The sequence below is a fragment of the Sus scrofa genome, chromosome 15 (assembly GCF_054392235.1).
Source record: "Sus scrofa isolate SSC_HxYL_T2T_F1_AM1 chromosome 15, Sscrofa_HxYL_maternal_Yorkshire_Landrace_v2.0, whole genome shotgun sequence".
Classification (NCBI taxonomy): Eukaryota; Metazoa; Chordata; class Mammalia; order Artiodactyla; family Suidae; genus Sus; species Sus scrofa.
The window spans coordinates 59,549,293-59,576,645 of NC_139397.1; the positions used below are offsets into that span (position 1 = coordinate 59,549,293).

Below are 27,353 nucleotides of genomic sequence, written 5' to 3' on the forward strand. Positions count from 1 at the left end.
TCAAGGCCATCTCAATCTTGCAAATGGTTACATGGCTCTGGTGCCATCATGCTCGCTGGAGGAAGGCATCTTGACTCCTGCATATGAGGCGCTCCCCACTAGAGCCTCCTCTCGGAGCATGTGAGTCCCTGGTATTTGGACCCTAGAAGACTGGGCCCACTTAGGACGTAGGGTGCCGGCAAGCCCTTGACCACGGGGCTCAGCCTCACTAGCTAGTCTGCCAGAACTCCAGTGCCGACCGAGGACATCTTCACTCCCGAGCCCTCAAATTGAAGCCTATGATCTCCAAGTCTAACAAACTGCCCTCTTCCTCCTGCCATGTATCTGGGGAACCTTGGTCTCCCTGACCTCTGAGGTAGTTCTGAGCCACTTTCAGGAATGGCTGGGACCAGGAGTGAGTGCTATGTGTGGCCCTGCCAAGGCAATTCTCTGCACCCCTTGGGCAAATAGCCTGGAGGCCCGTCCAGTAACTGCACAACCCTGTGCTGAGTGCCACTTCTGCACACAGTCATGTATGCAGTTCCCCCTGTCCGTGGTTTCTGCCCCCCAGCCCTGAGACATCAAAAAGCCAGGCTCTGTCCTCCTTCCCTTCTCTGACGACCCAGTGGCCAGATCCCTCTGCCCACCCCTTTCCTGGGAAATTCCCTTCCTGACCCTGACTGGCTCTGATGGCCAGCTTCAGAATTCTCTTGGAGATTTAAAGGAGCACTTGTGTTTCACTCTGGTCTTTGCTGCAAATGTATGTTTGAATTTTTTTTTTTTTTTTTTTTTGGTTGCACCCAAAAGTTCCTGGGCCAGGGATCAAATCTGAGCCACAGCTGCGACCTACACCACAGCTTCAGCTATGCTGGATCCTTAACCTGTTGCACCATAGCAAGAACTCCTATTTTTGAATTCTTGATGTGACCTTGCAGCATTATTTTGGGCCGGGAGTAACCTGGCCACAGCCCTTCCCTGTGTGCCTCATTATAAGGGACACAGGCTAAAGCTCCCTTTTAAAATCTGGGGGCAGGGGTGGTGTTACATCTTATCTCATTTCATGTGCCCAACAAGCCTGAGAGGTACATGTGTCATTCTGATTGGACAGATAAGGAAACTGCAGCACAGAGAGATTGACTGTCCCAGGTCCCACAGCAAGGAAGCGGCTGAAGTGGTCTCAGCTCTTTTCTTTATGGTCATGTTCTGGCTCTTTTCTTTAAAGCTCCCTGAGGTCCCCACGTGCTCCAGAACAGCAGGGAGGACAGGCCAGGAGAGGCCAGAGGTGACAGAGCTCTCTGCACCCCAAGGGCTCAGGTGGAGTGAAAGTGCCACCTCTCTGTCCCACTGTAACGAATCCCCCGATGGATGCTACATCCAATAACCAGAGGCCCACTGACCCAGGTGGGAAAAGCACAGCAGAGACAGCTGAACCCACCTGCCCACTGACAACAAGGAGGTCTTTGGTACCCCAGAAGGCTGTGGAGCAGACCAGTCTGCAGGCCTGCCTCAGCCGCCAGGAGCCAAGCCTCCAGCATTCTCTACCAGGGACTGACTGACTACAGGAAGGGTTTTTTCCTTCACTTTGTCAGGATCCCTCCCTCAGAATCCCCCATCCACATCCTAGGCAGTCCTGGGGAAGCTGAACTGGCAGACCTGGGATGGCCAGTGGGAGGGTCCCTTGAGCCAAGACCCTCTGTCGAAGCTCAGGTCTCTTGGCCAAGCTCAGGGGACCTCACACAGGGCTTGGGGTCAGACAGCTGGCCTGCTTCCTGGCTGTGCATTCTCTGAACTCCCACGGCCTCGTTTGTAAAGTGGGGATAAGAGCCTCATTTCTTAGAACTCTTGAGGATTAAGCAAGGTTGTGTAAGCGAAGTGACGGGTTCACTTTAGAGGCTCAAACTACTCATCTCTTCCTCTCCCTATGGATGTCAGGTTTCAAATACACCAGTGCCAACAACGCAGAACAACCCCGGGGGAATTTTCCAGCCGTGATGGGGTGAGGGAAGAAAATGAAGGAAGAGGATTCCCGGGACAGTGTGACTGGCAGGGAAAGGAATGAGGGGCTGGAGGCCTTGAGGCTTAGGGGGAGCCAGGGTCGGCTGCCTAAGTCTGTGTACCAGGCTGGCTGCTGCTGCAAAGGGTCTTGAGCTGTATAGTTCTCAGCCCCTGACCCCACAATCAAAGATGTCGGGATCTCTGAGGGTGCAGCCTGGGCTCTGATATTCTGATATTTTGTAATGGCCTCAGGTGATTCTTGCTGGTATCCTGGGTAAAGAATCACTCCAAGAGGGAGAAACAAGGACAGAGATTTCAAAAGTAAAGTTGTCTCTTAAAAGGCAAGAAATAGGACCCAGCAAGGAGTAAAGAGGATCATGACTTCATTGGAACCTCAATACTTCCCAAAGGCCCCGCCCCCAAACACCACTGCGTGGTGGGGAGGGGAGGGGGTTGGGGGGGTGGTTAAGGCTCCAAAATATAAATGTAGGGGGACACCTTTCAGGCCCCAGCATTGTTGGTATCATTATTGAGAGAGTCAACTGCTGATCGAAATTACCCATTTCAGACTTTCTGTGGGCAAAAAATAATCTTCCACTTGGTTAAGCCACTGAGACTTTAGGACTTATCCGTTCCTGCAACTGATACGACCTTATCAATATACCTTGTTCCTTGAACCCAAGCCCCTTTACACAGCATATACAGTACTTAAGATCTGGCTGTTTCCAGTGTCCTATCTCTTTGCTCCTGCCTTAGTCACTCAGCTGCAAGCCTGCCTTACTCTTTGTCAGCTCCACAAAACTTAGCACGTGCTCCTTCCCTTTGCCTCAAATGCTCCTGAAATCTGTCCCACATTCACATTATAACCACAGCATCAGCCGCAGTGGATGGTGCTGCCGTCTTCTCATCTGCCTCCCGACCCGAGGAAATGTGCTTGTTCCTTATAGAACATATGACCACCTAGCAGGAGTCAGAAGATGCACTAACCAGAACAAAAAAATAAAAAAATGTGTTGGGGTTCTTTTTTGCTCATATTTTTTTCCCATTTAATTGAAAATTGTCTTTGTGGAAAAAATCATGGAAAATTTTATTCTTTGTCCATTTTCCTTCAAAATCAGTATTAGATGAGGTACAATGATCATTGTCACTATTCAAGCCCAGACTCTCCTACAATCGTTAGAAATTAAATACCCTGGGATTATTTTATGGCCCTTTCTTAATACTAAGTTGGAAAATGTTAAAGAAATTAAACCAGCTACAAATTTCAGAGCTTTCCAGCCATGCCCCTGATAATAAATCCAGACACTGTCTTTGGCCGTCCCCACAATGTCCCTCAGCAGTGAGCACTGGGGATGGTCACTCGCCTCCTGAAACCACTTTCTTCCTTTGGTCCCTGTAACAAGTGTGATTGCAGCTGGTGTCATCCTGGCAGTGGAACCTTCCCCTGCCCTCTCAGATGACATGGGTCCCTCATCAGATGCCTTGAAAGGTGCTGTCACTCTCCTCGATTATACTTTTCACAGCTCTTCTGGGTTATTTCCTGCTGCCCCAGCAACTCCTGTCTCCTCTGCAGGGTCAATCATCCTCCTGATGGTTAAACATTACCTTGCCCAAAGCTGTGTCTGGGACCTTCTCTCTCTTCGAGCTGGCTCTTCCCTGGCTGACCTTCCTGCCCACAGCTCACAGACCAAGGACCCTCCCAAGAACCACATATGTGTATCCCCGGGCCTCTTCTCTGAGCTCCAGGTGCCACTCTATATGTCTCAGAGTCAACTCAAACATTCTTCCTCCTCCTTCAATTTCCCAGGTTAGAAGACTCGCCCCCCATCCATACAGTTCTGGGAGCCAGAAACCAAGTGTCATGCATGTCACTGTTCGATCCATCAACCCCAAAACCAATCCATCACCAGGTCCTGACAACTTTAGCTCCTAAATAGATCCCCAAACCCACCTATTTCTCCCTACTTCTGCTACTCTGGTCCACACTATCCTCACCTCTTTCCCAGGTCTTAACGGTAACTTCCTGATGGGTTGGTGGCTCCCCATCCACCCCCTAGATGCCTATGTTCCATTCTTCATGTTGCAGCAAGTGATCTTGTCAAACCAAATATGGTACCATCACCCTCTTCCTTAAAACCTTTGAGTGACTTCTTGTTCCTCATAGGATAAGAACACATTCTTCAGTGATGCCCGTGGAGGCCTGCCTGGCCTCAGCTTCTTTCCACCCCATCCACACCACATCCCCTGTTTCTTGAAACTTCCATGCTTCTCCCATCCCTTAACACATGTCCTTCACTCAGCCTGGATGCTCCTTTGGGCCAGCACCCCCAGTCCCACTCCTCACCCTCACCCCCCTCTCAGCTGTTAACCTGTGTATCCTCTGGGGGGAAGCCAGATCCCCTATTAGATGAGGTCATAATGCAATATTCTTTCCATGATTATGCTTCAAACAAGGGTACTTTTCATTTCTATGGGCAAGTATTAGATTATCATCTGTCTCCTTGACTGGATGGTAAGCCCTCTGGGGGAGGGGAGTGGGGGTGGAGCAAGCCTGTATCTGGTTTTGCTCACAGTTGTCTCCTGAGAGCTTATTACAGGGCCTTGAGTCACACCCTTTTAAGATGTTTTATGGAGAAACAGATTTGCCATGAATTGTGAAGAATGGAAGTCAGTCCCTGGATTTCTCTTTAAGGCTTTCTAATTACCATAACGGATGCTGCCGAGAAACTCTGGGCTCTTTTGGCCAAGATACCATCCTGCGAGAGGAGCCTGGATGTGGCTGGAGAGCCCTGGAAACTTTCAAATGCTGGGGGATTGCTGCTGCCAGCAGTGGTCCAGAGGGAACACTTCCTTGATTTCTCCGCAGCAGAAATGGTTGCCTGCAGAATGCTTTTTTCTTTTCTTTTCTTTTTTTCTTTTTTCTTTTTTTGGGCTGTACCATGGCATATAGAGGCTCCCAGGCCAGGGGTCAAATCAGAGCTGTTGCTGTCAGCCTACACCACAGCTTCAGCAATGAGGGATTGCAGCCCATCTGAGACCTACAGCACAACTCTACATGGTGCCAGATCCTGAACCCACTGAGCAAGGCCAGGGATGGAACCAGCATCCTCACTCTGTCAGGTTCTTAACCCGCTGAACCACAAGGGGAACTCCTTGCAGAATGTTTTTGAAGAGAGAGATCGCTTCTCTGAGACAAACTCTGACTTGAAAGGTGAATTTGTATCTTTTTCTTGCTGATGCAGGCAGACAAACAGCAGTGGTGCAGACCTTACCAAAGTTACCAACAAACAAAGGAAATGACTCCAGGTGAATTCGACCCAGAGAGACTTGGAGAATTCTGACCCAAGCTTACTCTTGGCAGACAACATGAACTAGAGAAGCTTGGGCTTCATTTGATACTTCAGTGAGTTTTTAACAAGTGTTTCCCTTACACTGGAAAAAGTCAAATCAACAAGATATTCTAGACATGTATGTGTTGCCATGTCAAAGATCATTTGGCATTTCTCCTCATGGTCATCTCTTGCATTACATGACCACATGATTGTCAGTAGAGTATGTATGTGTTTGTTTTTCTGGAAGAAAAATCCATAATTTTTTTGGATCCATAATCAGTTTCCTAAAGAGGTCTGGATTTACAAGTGTAGGAACCAGCAAGCTATATACTAAGGCCTCTTCTTGGCCTAAAATTATATATATCTTAAAGATTAATGCCAAACCAGTGATGTTATTTGAAAATTTAGTTAAAATCTGGATCCCCTGTATTTGAATGTTAAATATTTGTCTGAAAAAAAAAATTCCAGTTTTTATCCAGATGTTTGGAGTCATATACATTGGGTCCAAGAACTTGACAGTAATGGTAACTCACACATCTGCATGCTTGATGCTGGGCTCTGAATTTTTCCAGAGCCTAAGTGCATTCACCTATGTTCAGCCCCATGGAAGCCCACATCAGGGACTTGTCACAGCAGGAAAGGGGAAGATGCTGTGAACAATCCGAAACACCAGGTCCATGGATAGTACGTGCCTCCTCACTTACCCAGGGGAAATCACCTTGATTTTAACAATGAAAACTTGACTGGAGCTGAGGCAGGTAGCCAGCTGTTAACTCGCCACCCACCCACCTCTGGGAAGTGGAGGAGAAGAAGCCAGGTGGAAACACGTCTTTCCCTCCATTAAATGTGTCTTCTTTGTCTCAGTACCTGCACAGAACAGGAAGAGACCAGCATCCAACCTCATCCCAGGGCTGCAAGAATGGCTGCCCCCAGTTCCTCCAGGCTGCCTGGCCATATGGAGTTAAAACTGCAAAATCACGATTGAAGATGTAGAACTTCGGACACTTGCGCCACAGAGTTTGAACCATAGGCTTGGAAAAGGCTGCTGATTTTGTCCTTTCTTGTATTTCATAAGAGCCATAAGAATAAACTTAAAAACTGCTGCCGTTGCGAACAGGAGCACCAATTGCCTAAGGAGTTCAAACACCACGTCCCTGCAACGTCTCACTCATCCTCCTGTATCCCCACTTTCCACCTCCTCCCTCAAGGCATCCTTCTTCTTGGGCTGCTCTCAATATGAAGTGAATATTGGAGACTCTTCTTCCCCACCCCCCTCGATAAAACTCCTTTGACCTGGCAGTTCCCACTGTGGCACAGTTAAGGTTTAAGGATTGCTGTTGTCTCTGCATCAGCTCAAGCTGATGCTGAATCTCAGGTTTGGTCCCTGACCCAGCACAGTGGGTTAAGGGATCTAGAGTTGCCGCAGCTGCAGCATGAGTTGCAGCTGTTGCTTAGATTCAGTCCCTGGTCTGGGAACTTCCATATGCTGTATACGGGCTAACACACACACACACACAAATGCACGCATGCACGCACGCACGCATGCACACACACACACTCCTTTGACCTCAAGCCAGGGGCATGAGATAGGGAAGTAAAATTAGTGAACAACACACACTTAGCTCTTATCCTTTGCACAACACACCAAGGTCCTGGTGATGCTAGTCCTGGCTGATTTCGGAGGGCCTTCCTCCCAAATATTTGATTTAGGGCCTGGGATAATTTCCTGAGGCACATTCCCCCCCCCCAACCCCCGCACAGCTCCATGGCACTATTGGGTGGGGTAATAAAGGGTCTGTTTACAATATTACATTTCTCAAGACTTGAGGTGGGGTATTTTGGACTCTTCACCAGTGATCAATTTTTCAGTCTGCTGCTTTATCTACCTGACAGGAAGACTTGAACTACTGCCATTTCTAAATTGCACTTCTAAATATTGACTTAATGGCGAGACTCAAAGTGTCATAACACAGCTCACTGGAGCAATGAAGATTTTCCAGGCCTCATCAGGAGGTCTGTACAATGTCCTGTAGGGAGTGGAGAAGGAAGAGGAGGATTTAAGAAGAAAAAGAGAATCAGGTCGTGTTTAGAAGAAACACCACTGCACTTCACTTCATTCTGCAGAGACATATGAACACTCACTGGGCTATGAGCTGTGGCTGAAGGGGGCTGGGGGCGGTGAGAAAGGACAGCAGTGACCATTAACCCCTCAGCTGTCCTCCAGTAAGAATGGACGGCCTCAGGGGCAGCTGGTTCCCAGAGAGCCTTTACTTGTGGATCCAGTTTAGAAGGGCTGGACAGTGTCTAAGAAACAAGACAATTTTTACCCAATTTCTATCGAGACTTGAACACAACTGAGTTGTTAGTTAGTCTTCATTTAGGTCCCTGAGGAAATCCTAGAAGGCTCTAGTTTCAGATTCTACCCTCCTGACAGGTAACACCGGAAACCAACCTTCAGGCGTATTTGTCACATCACCTTAGCTGTTGAACCATGAATCAAAGAAAGCGATTGTCCCTTTTTTACCCTTCAGGAACTGTTTTGGGGGAAGCAACGAGATATTTTACAAGCAAATTGGCTTTGAGTGTTTCTTTTAGATACTCAGCGATATATAAATTCAAGTTGTTTATTATGATTAAGGAGCTGGATTCTCCAATATGAGATAAAGAATAGTGCTCTGTAATACTGCACAGAGAAGTCTAGAAGATGGCAATTGTCTCCCTTCAGGATCTTCCCACACCTTTCCAGGAGCACTGGTATCCTCAGCTATGCCAAAGGCCGTTGGCAGGAGACCATATGTGGAGGGGGCACTCGGGTAGCAGGGAAGAGATTCTGGGGCAGGGGAGGGTGCTCTTCAGAACAGGAAGAGCTCAAGTTCCAAGATATAGAAAGTTAAATTAACCAGATACCATGGAGGTGGCCCTTATGGCATGGGGGAAATATCCTCTTGATAGTACTTATATTTGTTTAAGGTGGTCCCTAAGCCATTGTGCTCAATCCAGACCTCCCTACGCCTATGCAAGTGGGCCATTGTATTTGTTGATGATGAGATGATTTCTGAGGATGACCTCCAAGTGCAGCAACATCTGCTCTGGATCTCATCACACTGGGCTGAACCCGAGCTTGGCTCCTCCAGAAAGTCTGGTTAGCCTAGCTGATGCGCCAACTTGTTTTCTTACTCTGACATCCAACTCCATGAAAAGCAGAGCCTCCATTTAAGATAACAGAGGCCTCTTAAACTCTTCCTATGCTTGGAAGCTTCTTCTAATGTCAGCCGAGGTAGCTGCTATGGACAGAGTCCCAACTGTCTTCTGAAGAAACTCCAGCACTCCCCTGAAACTCTGTCAGCTGGTCCAGCTTACATCAGAGTGTTCTGCCCAGACCTGAGGCAGTGCACCCTGCCCTGGCCTTCACTGGCTCACCTATGGATACCAGTCTCTGCTCTGGGGCAGCTTTCAGGGCCCTAACCACAGTCAGCTGCGGGTCTGCTCTCCCCAGCCTTCATCTGCGCTCAGTGCTCCTCCTCCTGGAGCTGGCACAGCCTCGAGTGCCCTGAGCAGCTCTCCATGTGACCACCTCCAACCAGCATCCTCCAAACTCCTGCTCAAGGCCCACGTCCTCAGTGTGGGCCATCTGTGACTCAGCCTGTGACTTACTCATCCTCCTCTCCCTCATCCCCGCCCGCCACTGTTCCCCAGAACTCGCCCTGCTCCCACAGTCCCACCAGGCTGCTGCTGCCTCCAGCCCAGGCCAGTGACATCTCTCCCACTGTTTCTCCCCATTTATCCCTTCGCTTCTTCTAGGCCTCCCCCGATGACTTCTTCTACAGTGACAATCATCAATATTACACCTTTAAGAATTAGGAAGAAAATGTCTACGGCCATGTGCACGGAGAAGTCAAATCACCAACTTACCTAGGAACGAATCCCACCAACGGGAAGACAATGATGAATTGACGAATTTTTTGTCACTGATTCCTCTCATCCTTAAGGAAAGAGTTTTGTCAAACAAGATGAGAGTGTCCTGGAGTTCCAGATATGGTGCAGTGGGTTAAGAATACAACTGCAGAAGCTCGGGTTGATGCAGAGGTGAGGGTGTTCACTCCCCAGCCTGGCACAGTGGGTTAAAAGATCCAGTGTTGCCAGAGCTGTGGCTCAGAATCAGTCCCTCATCTGTAACTTCCATATGCCATTGGTGTGCGTAAAAAAAAAAAAAAGAGAGAGAGAATATCTGGAAGAATTTGTTTCACAGCAGTCAGGTTAGTTTGCACAAGTCCTTACTTTCCTCGCTGAAGTAAGTTAAGTACTTTAGTATTGATCATTGATCTCGGATGTACAGGAGAAATAGTAATAGAAAGGGACTGCATTTAACGCACAACCAAAAAGTTGTAAGAGCTTTGAATCCTTTTTTCAAAATTGCAGGGGCGCTCAAAATCTACAAAAACGGTACTCCAAATTCTTCTATAAAGCAAATAAGCATCTGATAATTTATCTCTCCAGTGTATCCAAAATGCTGCACAGGAAAATGCATGATATACTGCAAAAATATTGCTGAACCAAGGGAATTAGGAAATGGTTTGTGTCTGGTCTGATGTTAAAGAGTCCAAACTAAAACTTAAAGACACATGTCCATGAGACAGGTCTTGAACAAAGACCCTCATTTTCCAAACCCTGGTTTGGTCTTCAAACACGTCTACATGCTGTGTCCTCAGAGACTTCGTGGCGTTCTGAGGGAAGGTGGGAGGGGCCTGGATTTCAACACACTCACCTGGCCAGTAGTACATGTAAACCTTCCTCTTGGCCTTGGTCAGAGTGATCCACAGAGGTTCTGATCCATTCCACCAGAGAGGCATCAGGCTGTCTCTGTTGACACCTATGTCAAATGACTTGTTGGTGGCCGGGTCCCACATGTAGTTCCCGATCATCTGATGGACCTCACAATGGCGGCCTATATTAACAAAAACACAAGGCTGAGGGTTTATTGTTCTGGTATTTTTACCTTTCATCCTTATATTCTGGATTTAAAAGCCATTCAGGCTCATTTAGGAAGCATAGAATAGCATAAAGACTTACTTTGGGTTTGTTTTGTTTTTTTAAATCATAGGTGTTTCTTCTCTCTTAGATTAGCCTCTAAAAACAATCAATTCAGTAAGAAGTTCAATATTGATTGAGGATGGAGACATCCTGAGCCAAGTTAATTTGCCAAGTCTGAAGCTCTTTTAAGTTAAACTGAGGACACTGTGTGTAAAATTGGACCCATTCTTCTTGGCTTGAGGTCTAAAGATGAATCAGTATGGATGTTGTGGATCCCATAGGCCTTGCTTAGGTTCTCAATCCAGAGGTCTCTCTGCACACTTTCCAAACCCTCCTCCCATCAGACCATGAATCTAGAAGCTATGGAGTTTATTCCCTTTTTTCCTGCATAAGAGGAGTTATTGCTTCAGTGCTGAATGATGACAGAACCTATGACGTTTGGAACAGAAGGGTGAAAAATAGATTCTACTTTGAAAAACAAAGCAAGAAAACAACCCTCCAAATGGAGTGCTATATAGATGAGGGTTGCTTCTGTTGGGTACAGCTTAGTCCCAGAAGAGAAGCCAGAAGTGAAAGACGCAGTGCTTGGACTCTTTTGAAACGTTGGGCTTAAATTATTTATTTTGGAGCAATCTGTTACATCTTTAAAGTAAAAATAACACAAACATTGGCAAGTGCATCAAAAATTGCTGCAATTTTAGTGAGCGTCATTTGGCACCAGGATAAAACATGCTTCACTGAACTCACTGACTATGCTTAATCAAAGTGGCTTTTTTTGTTGTCTGCTTGTTTATTTGCTGTTGTTCTTTCTACTTGCCAAGCCCCCCACCAACACACACATTTTACTTTTAAATCAAAAAGGATAAACCATAAAATGTAATTTTGAAAATCTGTAGACCCAAAATATCCTAAAGGAAAAACATTTTATTTCATCACAGAATCCCAGGTTTTTCACAAATGATGCTTTGAATTTAAATCCCAGAGATCCAAAAAAAAGTCTTTAACCAAAGCTGTAGGTTAGTTTTTTAACCCTGACCAAAGCTTTCACATATGGCCTGATAAAACTACCAAACAAAATAAAATAATAAAAACTTTGTGCAAATTCTCCAATGGTTAAGGAACTTAGTCTTTATTTATTCCTTCTACTAACATTTATTAAGTGCCCTACAATATCATTCGATAAAATTTCCCTCTTCTTTTCAACACTCTAAAACCAAAGGGTTCAGGCTCTCCCCCCTTCCTTTAACTTTTTTCTTTATGGGTAAGAAATTATGGCCTCCTCTGGATTGTAGAGCTATTGTATGATCAGTTGTGGGGCGGGGGGGTGTAAGAGAGAGAAAGAGAGACAGAGACAGAGAGATGGAGAGACAAAGAGACAGGACAGAGAGAGAATATTATTCTCCCAGAGAATTTTGCTACACTAAATTCTCTACCTCTTACACACACATACTTGTTTGAAACACCCATAAGACCGCACTGAGGAGAGATAGGATCTATGTGTGCAATTAACTCACAGTCCTACCTATTTCTGAATCTCAGATAATGAAGCCTTGTTTCCCACGGCTATCTGGGTCCCTCAGCGTTTTTTCAGCTTCTCTGTTCACCATTATGTAGGACATGGCATTAGCTTTATTACTTTCCTTTCATACCAATTGGTTGTAGTGCCCAAAGACTCAGGTTGAGCCTCAAAGACTAATTACAGCATCTTTCAGGGAAGCTTCTTAGACAAGGCTCCAGAGGCAGCTCTGGTTCCTGATCCCTCCCAGCACCCCGGTTGGTCTAGGCTGGCCCACAGCAGCTCATCAGTCCAAGGGGAACTCAGAACTATGGAGTTAAGCGACCCATTCATTCCATTCCCCTGAGACCCAACTCTCCTCCAAAGGCTGGATGTGATGCATCAGCATGGATGGTCCTGCCCACTTCCTGTGAGTGAAGGGTGCCTAAGAAGATCCTGGAACCAGTGGTTTTCCTTATACGATTAAAGGGTTTCTGAGGGTAGAGTGGAGCTCTTTCCACAAGAAGGTCATCTCAGACCCCTATTTAGAAAGTGGGCTTTATTTTTTTAGTGGATTGGGCCTTGAGTCGAAGTGGGAGGGTAAATCCTTCAAAGGCTTAATCACAGATGCCATTACTAGTCCCCAGGGGCATCCCTTTGTTCTGGGAAGAACTGCCTTTTATGGAAGCCAGCAGGGGATGTACACTCTCCATCTCCTCTTCTCGGATCTTATCTCCCAGCTGAGCTGATTTTCCTTCCCATGCATATATTAAAGCTAGCAGTCTGTGTTTGTAATAGTCTGAGTCTGCTCTGAGTCTGGTTTCCTTACCTACCTTGGCCCTCTCTTGCTTTTTCATTTTTATTGCTTGGGTAAAAGTGGTGGCTGAAAGAACAGAACAGAACACAATGTACCAGCTTCTGCAGCCCACAAGCTCTCATCTCCATATTTCTGCCTGACCTATATCTATTTTTATACATCTGCAACTCTTCTTGATTTTTCTCTGCTTTGGGCTTTCCAAACAGAGCTTTTCTGTAGTTTTATTATTCGGATCCTTTGCTCAAGGCGTCAATAGAAACCTTCTTGACACCATCACAGACCACAGATCTCAGGTGGTTTTCAGGTAGGGTGTAAAGGTCTACTTCTGCTTCTCCTCCTCGAAATGCAACTTGGTGGGGCTTTAAAAATGTGCCAGCAGGCTCGGTGCTCACCGTAAAAATGAGAACAGCTCCTAGTAAAAAAAATTTCCAAGCATAGCTTAACATTTTCTTCCATTTTCCCTTCTTATCCCTAAGACCCAAGAGTTTACAAACTTATTAATATGGGAGTTTCTGCTGTGGAACAGTGGGTTAAGAAGCCAATTGCAGTGGCTTGGGTCTCTACAGAGGCAAGGGTTCGATCCCCAGCCCAGCACATTGGGTTAAAGGATGGCATTGCCACAGCTGCAGTGTAGGTTGCAGCTGTAGCTTGGATTCAGTCCCTGGCCTGGGAACTCCCACATGCTGGGTACAGCCATTTAAAAAACAAAACAAAACAAAACTGGAGTTCCCATTGTGGCACAGTGGTAACCTGCCTAGTATCCATGAGGATGTGGGTTTGATCCCTGGCCTGGGTCAGTGGTTAAGGAGCCGGCGCTGCCATGAGGTGCGGTGTAGGTCGCAGACTCAATTCAGATCCCATGTTGCTTTGGCCATGGCTGTGGCCGTGGCTGTGGTGTAGGCTGTCGGCTGCAGTTCCCATTCGACCTCCAGCCTGGGAGCTTCCACATGTCAGAGGTGCAGCCCCAAAAAGCAAAAGAAAAGAAAAGACAAGAAAGCTCATTAATACAAAACCATTACCTGATTAATGGCAATCATTATCTGATCAATTGATAATTGAATAAGCTGTGGACACTTGAAGTCCATCTACAGACCCATCTCAGTTCAGGAGCTGCTGTATTTGACTGGAAGTTGCCAGGGGCTCTCAGACAAGCGGCCAGGGCAGGGCTACTGCTTGTCTTCTTCAGAGGGAGCTCTAGGGAGTGGCCATATCTAGAACTGCCCTGTGAATGGAAGAGGATCTGACACCTTCACTTTTCATTCCTCAAAGTCTTAGTCAAGGGTGTTCTGCTGTAAGGACCATCACCGAAGTTTCTTAGCAATACCCATAATCCTCTGCACTATGTTACGTATTTCCAAACATCTCAAAAAAGGCTGGTGTTCCCATCAAATGAGATGACTGTCCATTTTCTCTGTAACTGAGCACCTGTAAGGTGGCTGCAACTTAGTCTTCAATCAGTTGTAGTCTTTTCTCACTATTTTCAAACATTAAATATGAATTTCATTTATGGTTTCTTACTTTGTATATTCTTTTTTTTATTCACTCAACCTGTATTTATCCAATAATGTTTACATGCCAGATATATAAAGATCAAAAGATGTGGTCCCAGTCTTTGAAGGGCTCATAGGCTGGTAGGAGCAACTGTGTGGCATAGTGGTTAAGGTGACAGGTCATGGAGTCAGAGTGTATGGTTTCAAATCCAAGTTCTGCTATTTACTTGGACAGGTAGCTTAGACTCCCTGGATATAATAGTAGTTATGATGAGATAGATAGACATGCAGTGCAGTGTATGGCCATAGAAATGACCATGCTAGCTGAAACCATGCCAAGCTACCTTAATAATCAGTGGGAAAAATTATGACTGTTCCATAACCTTAAAAATATGTGCCAAAGGAGTTCCCGTCGTGGCGCAGTGGTTAACGAATCTGACTAGGAACCATGAGGTTGCGGGTTCGGTCCCTGTCCTTGCTCAGTGGGTTAACGATCCGGCGTTGCCGTGAGCTGTAGTGTAGGTTGCAGACGTGGCTCGGATCCCGCGTTGCTGTGGCTCTGGCGTAGGCCGGTGGATACGGCTCCGATTAGACCCCTAGCCTGGGAATCTCCATATGCCGCGGGAGCGGCTTAAGAAATAGCAAAAAGACAAAAAATAAATAAATAAATAAATAAATAAATAAATAAATAAAGTGCCAAAATATTTTAAAACTCTCTTACTGTGAGTTATAACTACATGGAGAAATGAAAAGAGTAAAATTAATATTAGTACCTTATAATTTAAAACATTAGAAATATTGAAAGTTAAAGAGGTTTATTTATTTAAAAAAAAAAACCTTATCAAGAATGGTTTGAACAGTGATTGCCTTCTGCCTGAGATAAAATGTTATAAAGGAGCATCTTTTCTAACTGAGGCAAACTGTTAGACCCTTTCTAAGTGGAGCATCCTCAAATACTTTATCCTTTGCATTTTCAGTGTTGTGAAATATGTCTGAGCCATGTTTTAATGTGAAACATTTTTTTGGTAATGTCACTTCCTCTAGGACATCCTCATCCTTTTCATCACAACCATGTTCCTCATTTAGGTCAATTAAGTTTAAGTTCTCTTTCACTAAGTTCCTCTGGTTGCATAGTCTCCAATAGTGCCAGGGTCAACATTCCCATGGTCAGTCACTTGCTCTATGATTCCAATTCCTTTTAATTCAAATATTGAAAAGTTATTTTCACAGTACAGTAAAACATTTCTGTCACACTGCACACATATTACTTGCTGGTACTTTCTACCATGATGCTTGAATGTTTTCAGTTGCATGTTCTATGATATATTATTTCCAAAACTCAACTAAATAAGTTGCATGATCTCCCACTGTAGCCTCAATAGTCTGTCCAAAAGTCCATCTAAGTTAATAGGATTTAAAAAAACTGAAATAACTTCTTGGTTTATTTACTGGATCATTGAAATTGGTTTTGTCATAAAAAGAAAAATTCAAATCGTCATTCAAGTGTCCAAGAGAATCAGGATAACCTGGAGTGTTATCCAGCATTAGCAGATCACTAAAAATTAAATTAAATGTGTTTAACATTGGAAGACAAAGAGGCAACACAATTATGTGCTTTGCTGTCTGTGCATGAACTAAATAACAGATGGGCAGCAACCAATCACCAAGAGACCTTGAAAGAGGTGATGTGATTGGCCACTGATTATGAGGCACATTTGTTATTTACACAGTGATTTGTGGACTGAAGCTGGGAGTGAAGTTTCAATTTTTTGCTGCAATAGTTACAATTAAGGTTGCCAAATTTATTTTAGCTAATATGCTGTGGTAACCAAAATGTGAATTGTGTTGTTGGGGCACTGGTATTATTTAATGAAACTTCAATCACTCGATTTTGTGCTCATTCAAACAGTGCAAAGGGAGAAGTGTCTCTGTGTACACACTTACATATATGAATACACAGTACCTAGTAAGCACTGTTAACATTAACTTATGTTATGAGAGTAGAGGGTCACACAAACAAATACAATCTCAAGATCAGCTGTAGCCCCCTTTCTTTTGAGCTCTCCACATGACTTGTCCCAACCTATTTCCACCAAGCTTCTTGCAAAGCCCTGTGACACTCATATAATTGCCAGCATCTCTACTTCTAGATTCCTGCTTCCATAACAGATGGCACCTAGAAATGAAGCTCAGCGCCTTACTGCATTGCACAGAAAAAAAAAACCCTCATATGAAATACTCATGAGTGGGGTGAACTTTACCAGGGATTCAGTGGGGTACAAAGGGAGAGAGAAATGAAAGCGGTGCAAAGAACTCCTGATTGAGTATCGCACATCCAAGTTCTTAAAAGTCCTCCCAGCTCCCCCCAACCAGGGCTTCCTCCTTGGCCCCTTACTTGAAAGGTCCTGGCCTTGAACCACTTACTGATTCATCTCTGCTCCACAGACAACACCTACCTACAAAATATCTCTCCAGGAGTTCCTGTTGCGGTGCAGTGGAAACAAAACCAACTATTATTCATGAGGATGCAGGTTTTGATCCCTGGCCTTGCTTAGTGGGTTAAGGACCTGGTGTTGCCATGAGCTGTGGTGTAGTTCACAGATGCGGCTTGGATCCCGCATTGCTGTGGCTGCGGTATAGACCACCAGCTGTAGCTCCAATTCCACCCCTAGCCTGGGAACTTCCACATGCTGCAGGTGCAGCCCTAAAAAGACCAAAAAAAAAAAAAAATTTCCCTCCAAACTTCAAAGTTTTCTGAAAAGCAATTCAGCCTTCCAGGGCTCTTGCTCAACTCCTAAAATCACATAGCTCATGAGCTTATAGAATGCAAAAAAAAAAAAAAAAAAAATGGGGGGAGGAAGAAAAAAGGAAGGAAAAAACAAAAAGAAAGTGTTTCTTTGCATAGGAATCACCCACTTTAGAGTCCATTCTAGTTTGAGTTGCCAGGTTTATTTTAGCAAAAAAAAAAAAGGTTGTAAGATTCCCAGTTAAATTTGAGTTTCAGATAAACAATGCTATGAGCATGCTTACTTTGCTATAAATATGTGCAAAATAGTCCATGGAATATATTTTTGCTAAAAAAATATTTGCTTTCTTACTTAAAATTCTAATTTAACTGGGTATCCTGTATTTTACTGGGCAACTCTATAGAAAATATCCTTTATTTGTTCCTTTCACCATCACAGTGAAGGATAAGAAGTGGAATCAGGAGGTATGGGCAGAACCCAATAGGAATGCAGAAGGAGGAGGTGACAAGACTGCCTGGAGTCAGGGACAAGCTTCTAGAGGAGCTGGGAGTTGAAAGCTAAGTAGGACTTCTCCAGACACAAAAAGTACTACAGACAGAGGTGATGGCATGTGCAAAATAATGATGGGATGAGGGGTTGGATATTTCTTACTCAGGTAAAATGCAGACTCTTGCTTTCTACCACATCCAATCATATGTTAGGCTAGTACAACTCAAGACAGTCATAGATTCACCCAGTCAAGGTTCTGGCACAATACACAGATGGTCATTAACAGGGTTACTTGCAAAGGGTTGGCTGGAGTCCTGGGGATTCAATAAGAGATGGTGAAGCAACCCAGGCTTAGTGGCCTCAGGGAGACATTTCCACCCACCCTGCACCTGCCCCCCAGGCTGGAAGAGCAAGGGGGCCAGATGTGGCCAGCAGGGAGCCTGGGGGAAATCAATACCTCAACTCCACTGTCCCCCACCATCCAGCTGAGGCACTCCACGAGATCAGCCTCCTGGGGTTCCTAACAGGCTAGCGCATGGGGAGTCGGACAAAGAGACAAATTGAGAACAGCCAGCACAACTGCCAGAGAAAATCATAAGCCATGGACTTCTCAAGAAAATCATGGTGACCTCTCGAGTAGGAATTCTTTAATTATGGGAGACCACCTGAGCTTGAGGTTATCAACACATGGCCTTGTGAGTGTGTATGGTCCCACACACATCTCAGAAACAGAAGGACCCTCAGCTGGCCTCCAGGTCTAAGCCTCCACCTGCAAATTCAGAAGCAAGGAATGACTCTCTGCATTTTATACATAAATTAGCTGCAAAAGGGATGATTATTTTGCTCCCCGTCCCAGTGCTAGTAAGTGGCGTGTGGGTGGAGGGGCAAAGAGAACACAAGCAACTTAAACCTGGATCACCTCCCTTTTTTGTTCCCATGATACTCTCTTTAAAAAAACTGTATTGGAGTATGGTTGACTTACAAAGTTGTGTTAGATTCAGGTGTACAGCAAAGTGAATCAGTTATACATGTACATATATCCAATCTTTTTCTGATTCTTTACTCATATAGGTTACTACAGAGTACTGAATAGATTTCCCTGTGCTATATGGTAGGTTCTCCTTACCTATCTACTTTATATATAGTAGTGTGTATATGTTAATTCCAGCCTCCTAATTTATCACCCCCGTCCCAAGTTTCCCCTTTGGTAACCATAAGTTTTGTGTCGAAACTTCGAGTCTGTTTCTGTTTTGTGAATAAGTTCTTTTGTTTCATTTGTATTAGATTCCACATATAAGTGATCTTATATGGTATTTGTCTTTCTCTGTCTGACTGACTTAGTATGATAATTTCTAGGTCCATTCATGTTGCTGCAAGTGGCATTATTTCATTCTTTTTTATGGCTAATATTCCACTGTATATATGTACCACATCTTCTATATCTGTTCCTTTGTTGATGGACATTTAGGTTGTTTCCATGTTTTGACTATTGTGAACAGTGCTGCAATGAACATTAGGGTGCATATATCTTTCTGAATTATGGTTTTCTCCAGATATATGCCCAGAGTGAGATTGCTGGATCTTACAGTAGTTCTATCTTGGCATTTCACTTTCCTTGGATGCAACAGATTTAGTGGTTACATTTGTATTCTGGAACACAGAACTATACTGATTTCAAGATGAGACCTCTTGGCTTTTTTAAACCATGTATTTGTGTCTCTGAACACACATGCAGAAAAACAACTACATAGCAAATTATATCACTAAACACTCAGGTCTCACAGCCAGTGAGGAATTTCTCTATTATACAAAAGCTTTCTTCATTCTTGGCATATGATCACCTTTACAAAGTAATATTAATCTTTAATTTCCAAAGCTGCTTCATTGTGTTTTTCTGACGTCTATGTGTTTCCATTAGATGAATATGGCTGTGTCTACTAGATATCAAAACAGCCCATTGAAAAGTGAGAAATGAAGTCATATTTTAGGCACATCAATTTAGCCAAAACATGGAGACATAAACACAGATTACAAAATATTAGTAAGAATCTTGGATATGATTCTTTTAGAACATACATATTTTCTGCAAACTGTTACATTCAGAATGGCTAAGCAATGAGGTCCTGCTGTATAGCACAGGGAACTATATCCAGTCTCTTGGGATAGACCATGATGGAAGACAGTATGAGAAAAAGAATGTATATGTATGTACGACTGGGTCACTTTGCTGTACAGCAGAAATTGACACAATACTGTAAATCAACTATACTCTAATAGAAATAAAAAATGTTTAAAAATACACATTTTCACCCAGAGGCAGCACTTGGATGAGTTCTGAGTCCAGAGCTGCAGGCAGGCCTCTAGGGCCACCCGCTGGAAGTTGCAGTTACAACCATGTGTGACAGGTACACGGAACCAGACTGTGGGCAACCTGTCCATCACTGGAAGGTGAAGGGTACAGTGGAGAGGCGATGGGCATGTGGTCTAGAAGGGGTCTTCCCCTTTCTAGCTGTGGGAATTGAGGCTAATCTTTAACTTCTCAGAGCCTATTTCTTCCCATCTCTAGAATGGGATTCCTAATAGTTGCCTGGCTGGATTGTGGTGGGTATTAAGGACTAAAAACAGCTAACATACATGTAATTCCTACTACGTTCCAAAGATTGCTCTAAGTTCATCCATTATGGGTTGAATTGTGTCCTTCCAAAAAAGACATGTTGAAATCCTTAGCCCCTAGTACCTCAGAATGTGACTTTATTTGGAAATTGGGTCTTTACAGAGACATGCTAAAATGAGGTCACAGGAGGGACCCTCACCCGATATAACTGATGTTCTTATAAAAGGGGAAATCTGGGGGTTTGGGATCAGCATATGCACACTGAGGTATATGGAATGATTGGCCAGTGGGGACCTGCTGTACAGCACAGAGAACTCTACCCAGTATTCCGTGATAACCTATATGGGGAAAGGATCTGAAAAAGAATGGATGTGTGTACATGTATAACTGAATCACTTTATTATACAGCAGAAACTATCACAACATTGTAAATCAACTATACCTCAATAAAATTTTAAAATATTAAAAAAGGGGGGGATTTGGATACAGAGACAGACATGCACAGAGGGAAGACGATGTGAAGACATAGGGAGATGATGGCCATCTACAAGCCAAGGAAGGCCGGGGGCCCCAGAAGCTGGAGGAGGCAAGGAAGGGCCCTCCCCTGGAGTCCTCAGAGGGAGCATGATGATCCTGCCAACACGTGGATTCCTGTCCTCTGGCCTCCAGAACTGACAGTAAATTTGTGTTGTTCTAAGGCATCCAATTTGTGGTACTTAAAGTAGTCTTAGGAAACCAACACATTGAATTTTCACAAATACCCTAAGGGGTAAACGCTATTGGTAGCCCCACTTTATAGGTAAAATAACTGAGGCCCAAGTAGCTAGCCTAACTCTCACACTGGTAGGTAGAGTGGAGCCAGGATTCAGCAGAAGGAGCCTGGACCCAGAGTCCTTGCTCTGAGCCACTGTGATCCACTAACCCCAGTCTCGCAGTGTATGACCTGGTACTAACACAGCTGCAGTCTTACTAAGCCCATAGGGAGGGAACCACTGCTGTGGCGATGCTTGCCTTCTGTACAGCCCTCTCTTGAGGACAGGATGACTGCAGGGGACCAGTCAGTCCAGTTATAAGGTTCCAGGGATCGGCTCACTCAGGAAGCACTTTACCTGGGGTGACGTGTGGACTGGCCAGAGGCTGAGTGAGCCTCAGGACTGGTCGTAACCTGAAGGCCAAAGGCTTGAGCCACCTTAACAGGTGTCTGCTGATCAGCTTAGTAATAGGACTAGTTACCAGCTCTTGGCCACATTCCATGTGTCTGTAGCTAAGTTCTTTGCACTTCCATCTCATTTAGTCTTCAGAGATAGATAACACCATCCTCATGTTGCAGGTGGAGAATTAAGGCTTGAAGTGGCCAAGTGACAAGGCGAGCATCAGGTAGTTGGCAAGAGGACAGAGCCCCAGTTTGGAGCCAGGTCTCATGACTCAGCATCTGCACCTTTCTCAGCAGCTGCTCCCCTCCCACCACCAGGTTGCTCGTCAGCCACCAGGGCTTGGTCATTTTAATAGAAATCACCCCACAACCCAGGATGGCTTCTTGGGGGCTCCCACAGGGTGACAATGCAGAGGTGCTCCGATCTCCAGAAAGCCAGATGCTCCTGCCTCGTGCAGTTATCATGCACAAACTTTCCCCCTAGAGGAGGGAAGGCTGCCAGGCAAGGGAAACTAACAAAGTGGGCTGCAATCTCTGCTCCTGCTCCCTCTGGAAAGGCTCCAGCTTCGGAACTAGAGGCTCCCAAAGGTCTAAAATCTGGACTCTCAAGTGAATGCATGCATCTTAGAGGCTGAATGTGTGCAAATACACCACCTCAAACTGACACGGCTCTGGGAAGCAACTATAGACCTGACTATAGAGCCAGGCAGCCAAGGAGGTTACATGAGTTAGACTTCCTCACCACTCCTCTTCCTACTTTTCCGTGAGCATTTGGAGGCTCTAAAGATGAGTTTAGACCCTGTATAGACTAGTGAATTTTCAAATAACCAATTGATACCCAAGAGACTTGAAAGCATTAGCAGTGCATTGTTCAAAACACCTACCTAACTTAGAAATCGAGATTTGCTTTATGGATCACCTCTGCTGTATGAATACACCTTATTTTCTTAACTTGTCCAAAGATGGAATTTGGTACCTTAAAGAAGTGGTTTCAAATGAACTATGCAGATCAAGTCGAAAGAAGAGTTCACAATTTGCACATCTTTAAACGCAGCTACTGATGTATGTGCCAGACGCAGTCCTGATTAAGTCTGAGTCACAAATATGGCAAGATGGAGATAACAGGCTTTGATTACAGTGTGAAGTGTAGGGACTGCAACAAAAATAGCCCCAAAATGTTAAAAGGGGAGATATTTTTGATTAGAGACACATTCATGCTCCTGGTTTTCAGGTCACTGGACTCAAAAGAATGCACTATTTAATTTTTCTGGAGTGTGCTAGCTTGGTGCAATTATTTAACAATGAGAATAAAGGGACAGAAACAAAAGTCATTTTCCTTCATAAGCACAAAAATGTAAGTTTGGGATTTTTTGTTTTAGACACTCTTTGTTTTAGGAAAGCTAATCTTTATCAAAGCTCAAAGAAATTTCCAGACAATTTAATCTAGCCTCACTTCTGTGCAAAGCTGGAAAAGAGCCTGAATTAAGTACTGCCTTTAAAACAGAATCCCTTTTGAAACACACTTCCATTTTACTGAGTATTTCTAGGGACTTCTAAAAGATGGTAGGTGTTTGGAGAGGGAACATTTTTATTCCTGGTCCTTATTCTTCCAAACATGAGACAAATCTGGCCAATCCTGAAACTTCTCCACCTTCTCCCTGGTAATGCATTGTCCATCTTCTCTCCCGCCCCCCAACACCCCCAGGCACCCACCTCTCTCCCTGTGACATCAGATGGACCACACTCCTCATGCTACTGGGAGTGGTTACTTTGGCCTAAAACAAGCTTTGGCCTCTCCCATCCTGTCTGCTTGCAGGTGGTTGGAGGCCCCTTCTGCGTTCCCTCCCCACAAATTCACCCAGGATGGAGTCCCCCTCCATCCCCTGCTAGGACAGGGGTTGCTCTAGTTCTCCAGCTGCCCCACCTATGACTAGGGCAGGGGTAGGGTGTAAGGATGGGGAGTTCAGTTCTGTTTTTTTAAAGGGGCACATTTAGGTCTTGGATCTGAGCCACATTCTCCAATCCATCTTTCCAGTTGGTGGAGAACCTGGAATGGCTGCAGGATGATCTCCAGCAACAGGCACCAAAATGTCATGGGATCAACCATCAGTGCTAGAAATTGATTAAGAATGAGCAAATGCAGCTATTCAGGAGGGATCCACAATCTGAATGGCTCAATCTAGTGTGAAGGAACCAATCCACAGTAAAAAAAAAAAAAACAAAAAAACAAAAACCAAGTGTGAGGTATGACGCTGACACATCCAAGTTCACTGCCTTGGGTCAGACATGGCCATAGAGTAAGGAGACCAGTCTCCCAAATCATGAGAGGACCAAACCGTCTAGGTCATGACTGTAGCCACAGCTTATCTGCCCTGATCCAGGAGCACCAGCAACCAGCATATAAATAGATGGTGTCTGGAGCTGACACTGCACCTCGCCTAATGACCTATGTATATAAATCTCCTTGAGTGCTTTTAGCATATATAAAACATGATGAAAGATAATTTGCCTTAGGGATGAAAGAGGAACTCAAAGAAGTAATCCATCAGTTGGCTAGGTGTGAGGAGTATCTTTTCGATGTATTGATAGTTTCCCACTCCTAACACTGGACACCATTGGGATAGAGGAGCTTTTTGAGTTAAAAATAGCAGTGTCAGGAAGGCTGAAAACTGGCAGGAACTGAGGACCGCTGAGAGGCATGCGGCCTAGCAGAAAGCATTCTGGAGCCCAACAGACCAGAGTCTATCCCTGCCCTGGGATCTCACACAAGTCACTTAATGCTAGTGAGCCTCCTTTGTCCAGAGTTAAATAATTTGGAGTAGGCAAAACTTCAGCACAGTGTCTGTGGACATTAAATCCCCCTTTAAAGTCCTCCTATTAAACAGCATGCCCTGGTCAAGGGCTTCTAGAAGGGAGGAGGCTGGGCAGCCTGTTTATTGCCTCATATTTACACACCATCTCCTGAAGCAGACTCTCAAATCCCCTTGAAGGAAAAAAACACACACAGAAGCATTTGCACCCATTACCGTTGCTCAGGACGGTTTGCAGAGCCTCCCCTGGGCCTCCCCTGCACCTGGGAAATGCCTGGCCCGACACTGCCCTCTACTGGTGATCACAATAATCTCCACCACTCACAGCCTCGTCCAGGGTGGTGCTGGGAGCCTCGCCCCTGTGCCAGCCTTGTATTTTTTCCTCACATCTCATGATGTAAAGGCACCCCCAGATGTCCAGATCTGCTTGTGAAGATACTGTTTAATATCTTCTTTATGCCAAGAATTCAGGCCAAGGCCAGACAGAGGTTCGCTGCAGCAAACATGAATCCTGCAACCTGCAGAGGTTTGGACTTGGTTAGTGTTAAGTCTCTCTTCCCACATCCTCATCCGCATCCTTCACCCCCATCCTAACAGTATCTTTAAAAAGTATTTTTAAATGAGGTACATACTCATTTGCTCCTGTTGTAAGACGCAATGGGAATGTCCCAGGGGATGTGGAAGGGGATGGTGGTGACTTTGGACACTCAGCATAGTGCACAAGGCACAGGCACCAGAGTCCACAGAAGTTCACACTGAATCCCCCTTCCAGTCATTACACAGCTGGTCACTGTGGGGGCCTCCCAATTTCCTCCTCTTTAAAATGAAGGAAATGGGATTTTCCATTGTGGCTCAACAAATCTATCTACTAGGCAGAGACTGAGTGTGAGAAATAAGTGAGTAGCTTTTAATTTTAGATCACCAGCTGTTGCACAGCTAATGAAATAGATTAAACCTGGATATTATGAGTGTAGATATTTTCCATCATTAATAGGCAAGTGAGAAACACTGGCGTGAATTTGTGTCTAGAAGACTCTCCCCCCTATAATATAACTACAGTACACAATACAACTAGATCCTGGATAAAATACACATACACACACACACACCCATGAGTTTAAAATATTGCTCACCTCACAAGTCATCCTGCGTCGGAAGTGCCCCTTCTTTTCTAGAAAAGCAAACCAATATCTTCTCTCAAGGAAAGTTTCCATTTAAGTCCTCAGATTTCTCACAGACTAAGCTCAATCAAATATGAGCTTAAAAAAAAACAAAAGACCCAAATACGCAGAGGAGTAAATCTCGTGGCTCAGGCAGGAGGTTCTCAGCCAATGCCCCTTGCCTTACTTCCATAGTGAATAATTGCTGCTGGGAAGCAACAGCTTGCCCAGAGATGCCAGCTTGCAGCCACCTTTGCATTTGAGTAGAGCCATAATGGGTGCTTTGGCCAATGGAGAGAAGGCAGAAGTGGAGATTCCATTTCTAGGCCTGGTCCCCAAAGACCATCCCTGTGATCCTCTGTGTGTTCTTCCTGTCCACTAGCAGGAGGCTGGTGCTCAGGAAGATCTGGGAAGTCACACATGGAACATGGCAGAGCCCTCCTCAGTCAGACTGCCTGAATGACTGCATGGAGCAGAGTCCCACCTCAATCCACCAACTTCACCTTATAGAAGAAAAGATCCAAAGTGTTAAGCCATTGAGATTTTGGAGTTTTAAGTGTGCAGCAGTTGGTTTTACCTTAATTAATCCATCATTGTGAGAGTCAGCAGACACAATAAACAACAAATTTAGCACCAAATGCTTTAGGGTTTGAAAATATCATTTTTAAATATGACATAAGCTTTATGACATGTTTAAAGAAATAAAAGAGAATAAAAATTATCAAGGAACAAAAGACCATCAAAAATAACCAGGCAGGATTAAGAAAGAATCAAATAGAACTTCGGACATTAAAAATATAATCATTTGATTTAAAATTTGGTGGTAAGCTAAATAGCAGAATAAATGCAGCTGAAAAGATAGTGAAATGGAAGATATAATTGAATGACCTGGAGGAAAGAGATGAAAGAGGTTAAAATATGAAAGAAAGACTGTGGTGGGTTGAATGGCGGTTCTACTCAGAGCCTATGAATGTGATGGTGTTTGGAAAAAAAGATTCTTCACAGGTGAAATGAAGGACCTTGAGATGAGATCACCCTAAATTATCGAAATGTCCTTATAAGAAGAGGAGAAGACCTAGACACAAAAAAGAGAGGCCCTGTGAGGAAGGAGGCAGACATCAGAGTGAGGGATCTACAAGCCAAAGGACACCGAGGAACTGTAGCAGCACCAGAATGGGAGAGAGGCACAGAACATTCTCCCTCAGAGCCTCCAGGAGGAACCAGCCCTGCCAACATCTTGGGTTCAGACTTAGGGCCTATAGTTTTTTTCTAGAGAAAAAACTTCTGTTGTTTTAAACCACCCAGTTGGTGATGATTAGTTATGGCAACTCTAGGAAGCTAGGACAATGGCTAAGAGATAAGGATAGAATAAGAGGTTCTGAGCTACATCTAGAGCTGGAGGAAGGGCAAGTGTTCAAGAGATAATGGCTGACACTTTTCCAAACTGATGGAATACATGAATCCTTAGATAAGTAATCACAACATATCAAAAAACAGGTTAAACTGTAATACCAAAATTCATACCCAAACAAACTATAGTGAGAAGGCAACACATCTTCCATTTCTTCAGTGTCCATACCTGAGAGTAGAATTACTGGGTTGTGGGTAGAATTTTCCCAGGACAGTTCTGGTTCACATCTGTTTGTTCCAAAGTAGGAATGATTCTTAGCTTCTTTTTCATTTTCAAAAGAGTCCTGATTGGCACTGACTTTGAATGTCACCAAATCCTCCCATAAAGACAAACACAGCAACAGCAATATCCCATGGACAATATATACAACAAACTAAGTGGGAAATTCTCCCTGTGAGCCTCCAGGTAAAAGCCTGTGGGAACAACCCAACCAATACTACAAAGAAGAACACAGACTCAGCATCCATGTGGGAACAGTAGAGGGAGGGCTGCTGTGAACCTCTTCTAGATAGTGCCAATACCTTAGTCCTTTTTACATTCATCATCCTCTCCTAACTCACATGACCTCTTGTCCTAATCTGGATTTTTTAAAATGTAGTATTCTTGCCAAAGAAAGTTTAATGAATCCAACCGTGAAGAAAAGTCAGACAAATCTAAAATGCAGCCAGTTTACTAGATAACTATCTGGGCTTTTCAAGAATGTCAACATCGTGGACATCCAAAGGAAACAAAAAGGCAAAGACATCACCCTTAACAGAGAGCAAAGAAACATGGCAAGCAAATGGACTGCTTGAAACCTGATTAGATATTTTATTTCAGAAAAGATTATA

The 27,353-nt window shown here is 44.5% G+C and overlaps 1 protein-coding gene and 1 long non-coding RNA gene across 4 annotated transcripts in view; both read right to left on the bottom strand.

Annotated features, from left to right (window-relative positions):
• The window catches only part of ENPP6 (ectonucleotide pyrophosphatase/phosphodiesterase 6), a 96,910-nt gene that overhangs the window by 48,216 nt on the left and 21,341 nt on the right, over positions 1 to 27,353 (bottom strand). For all 3 annotated transcript variants that reach the window (XR_014828686.1, XR_014828685.1, NM_001444828.1), the window contains 1 exon segment: positions 10,072 to 10,251. Coding sequence is in view for 1 of the 3 variants with exons in the window: in NM_001444828.1 (NP_001431757.1) it covers positions 10,072 to 10,251 (180 nt within the window). In the remaining 2 variants the exon portion in view is untranslated.
• On the bottom strand, positions 18,695 to 27,085 carry LOC146395866 (uncharacterized). The gene is made up of 2 exons (XR_014830450.1): positions 25,086 to 27,085; positions 18,695 to 24,470 (listed from the first exon to the last, which is right to left on the bottom strand). It is a non-coding gene; the product is annotated as an uncharacterized LOC146395866 (long non-coding RNA).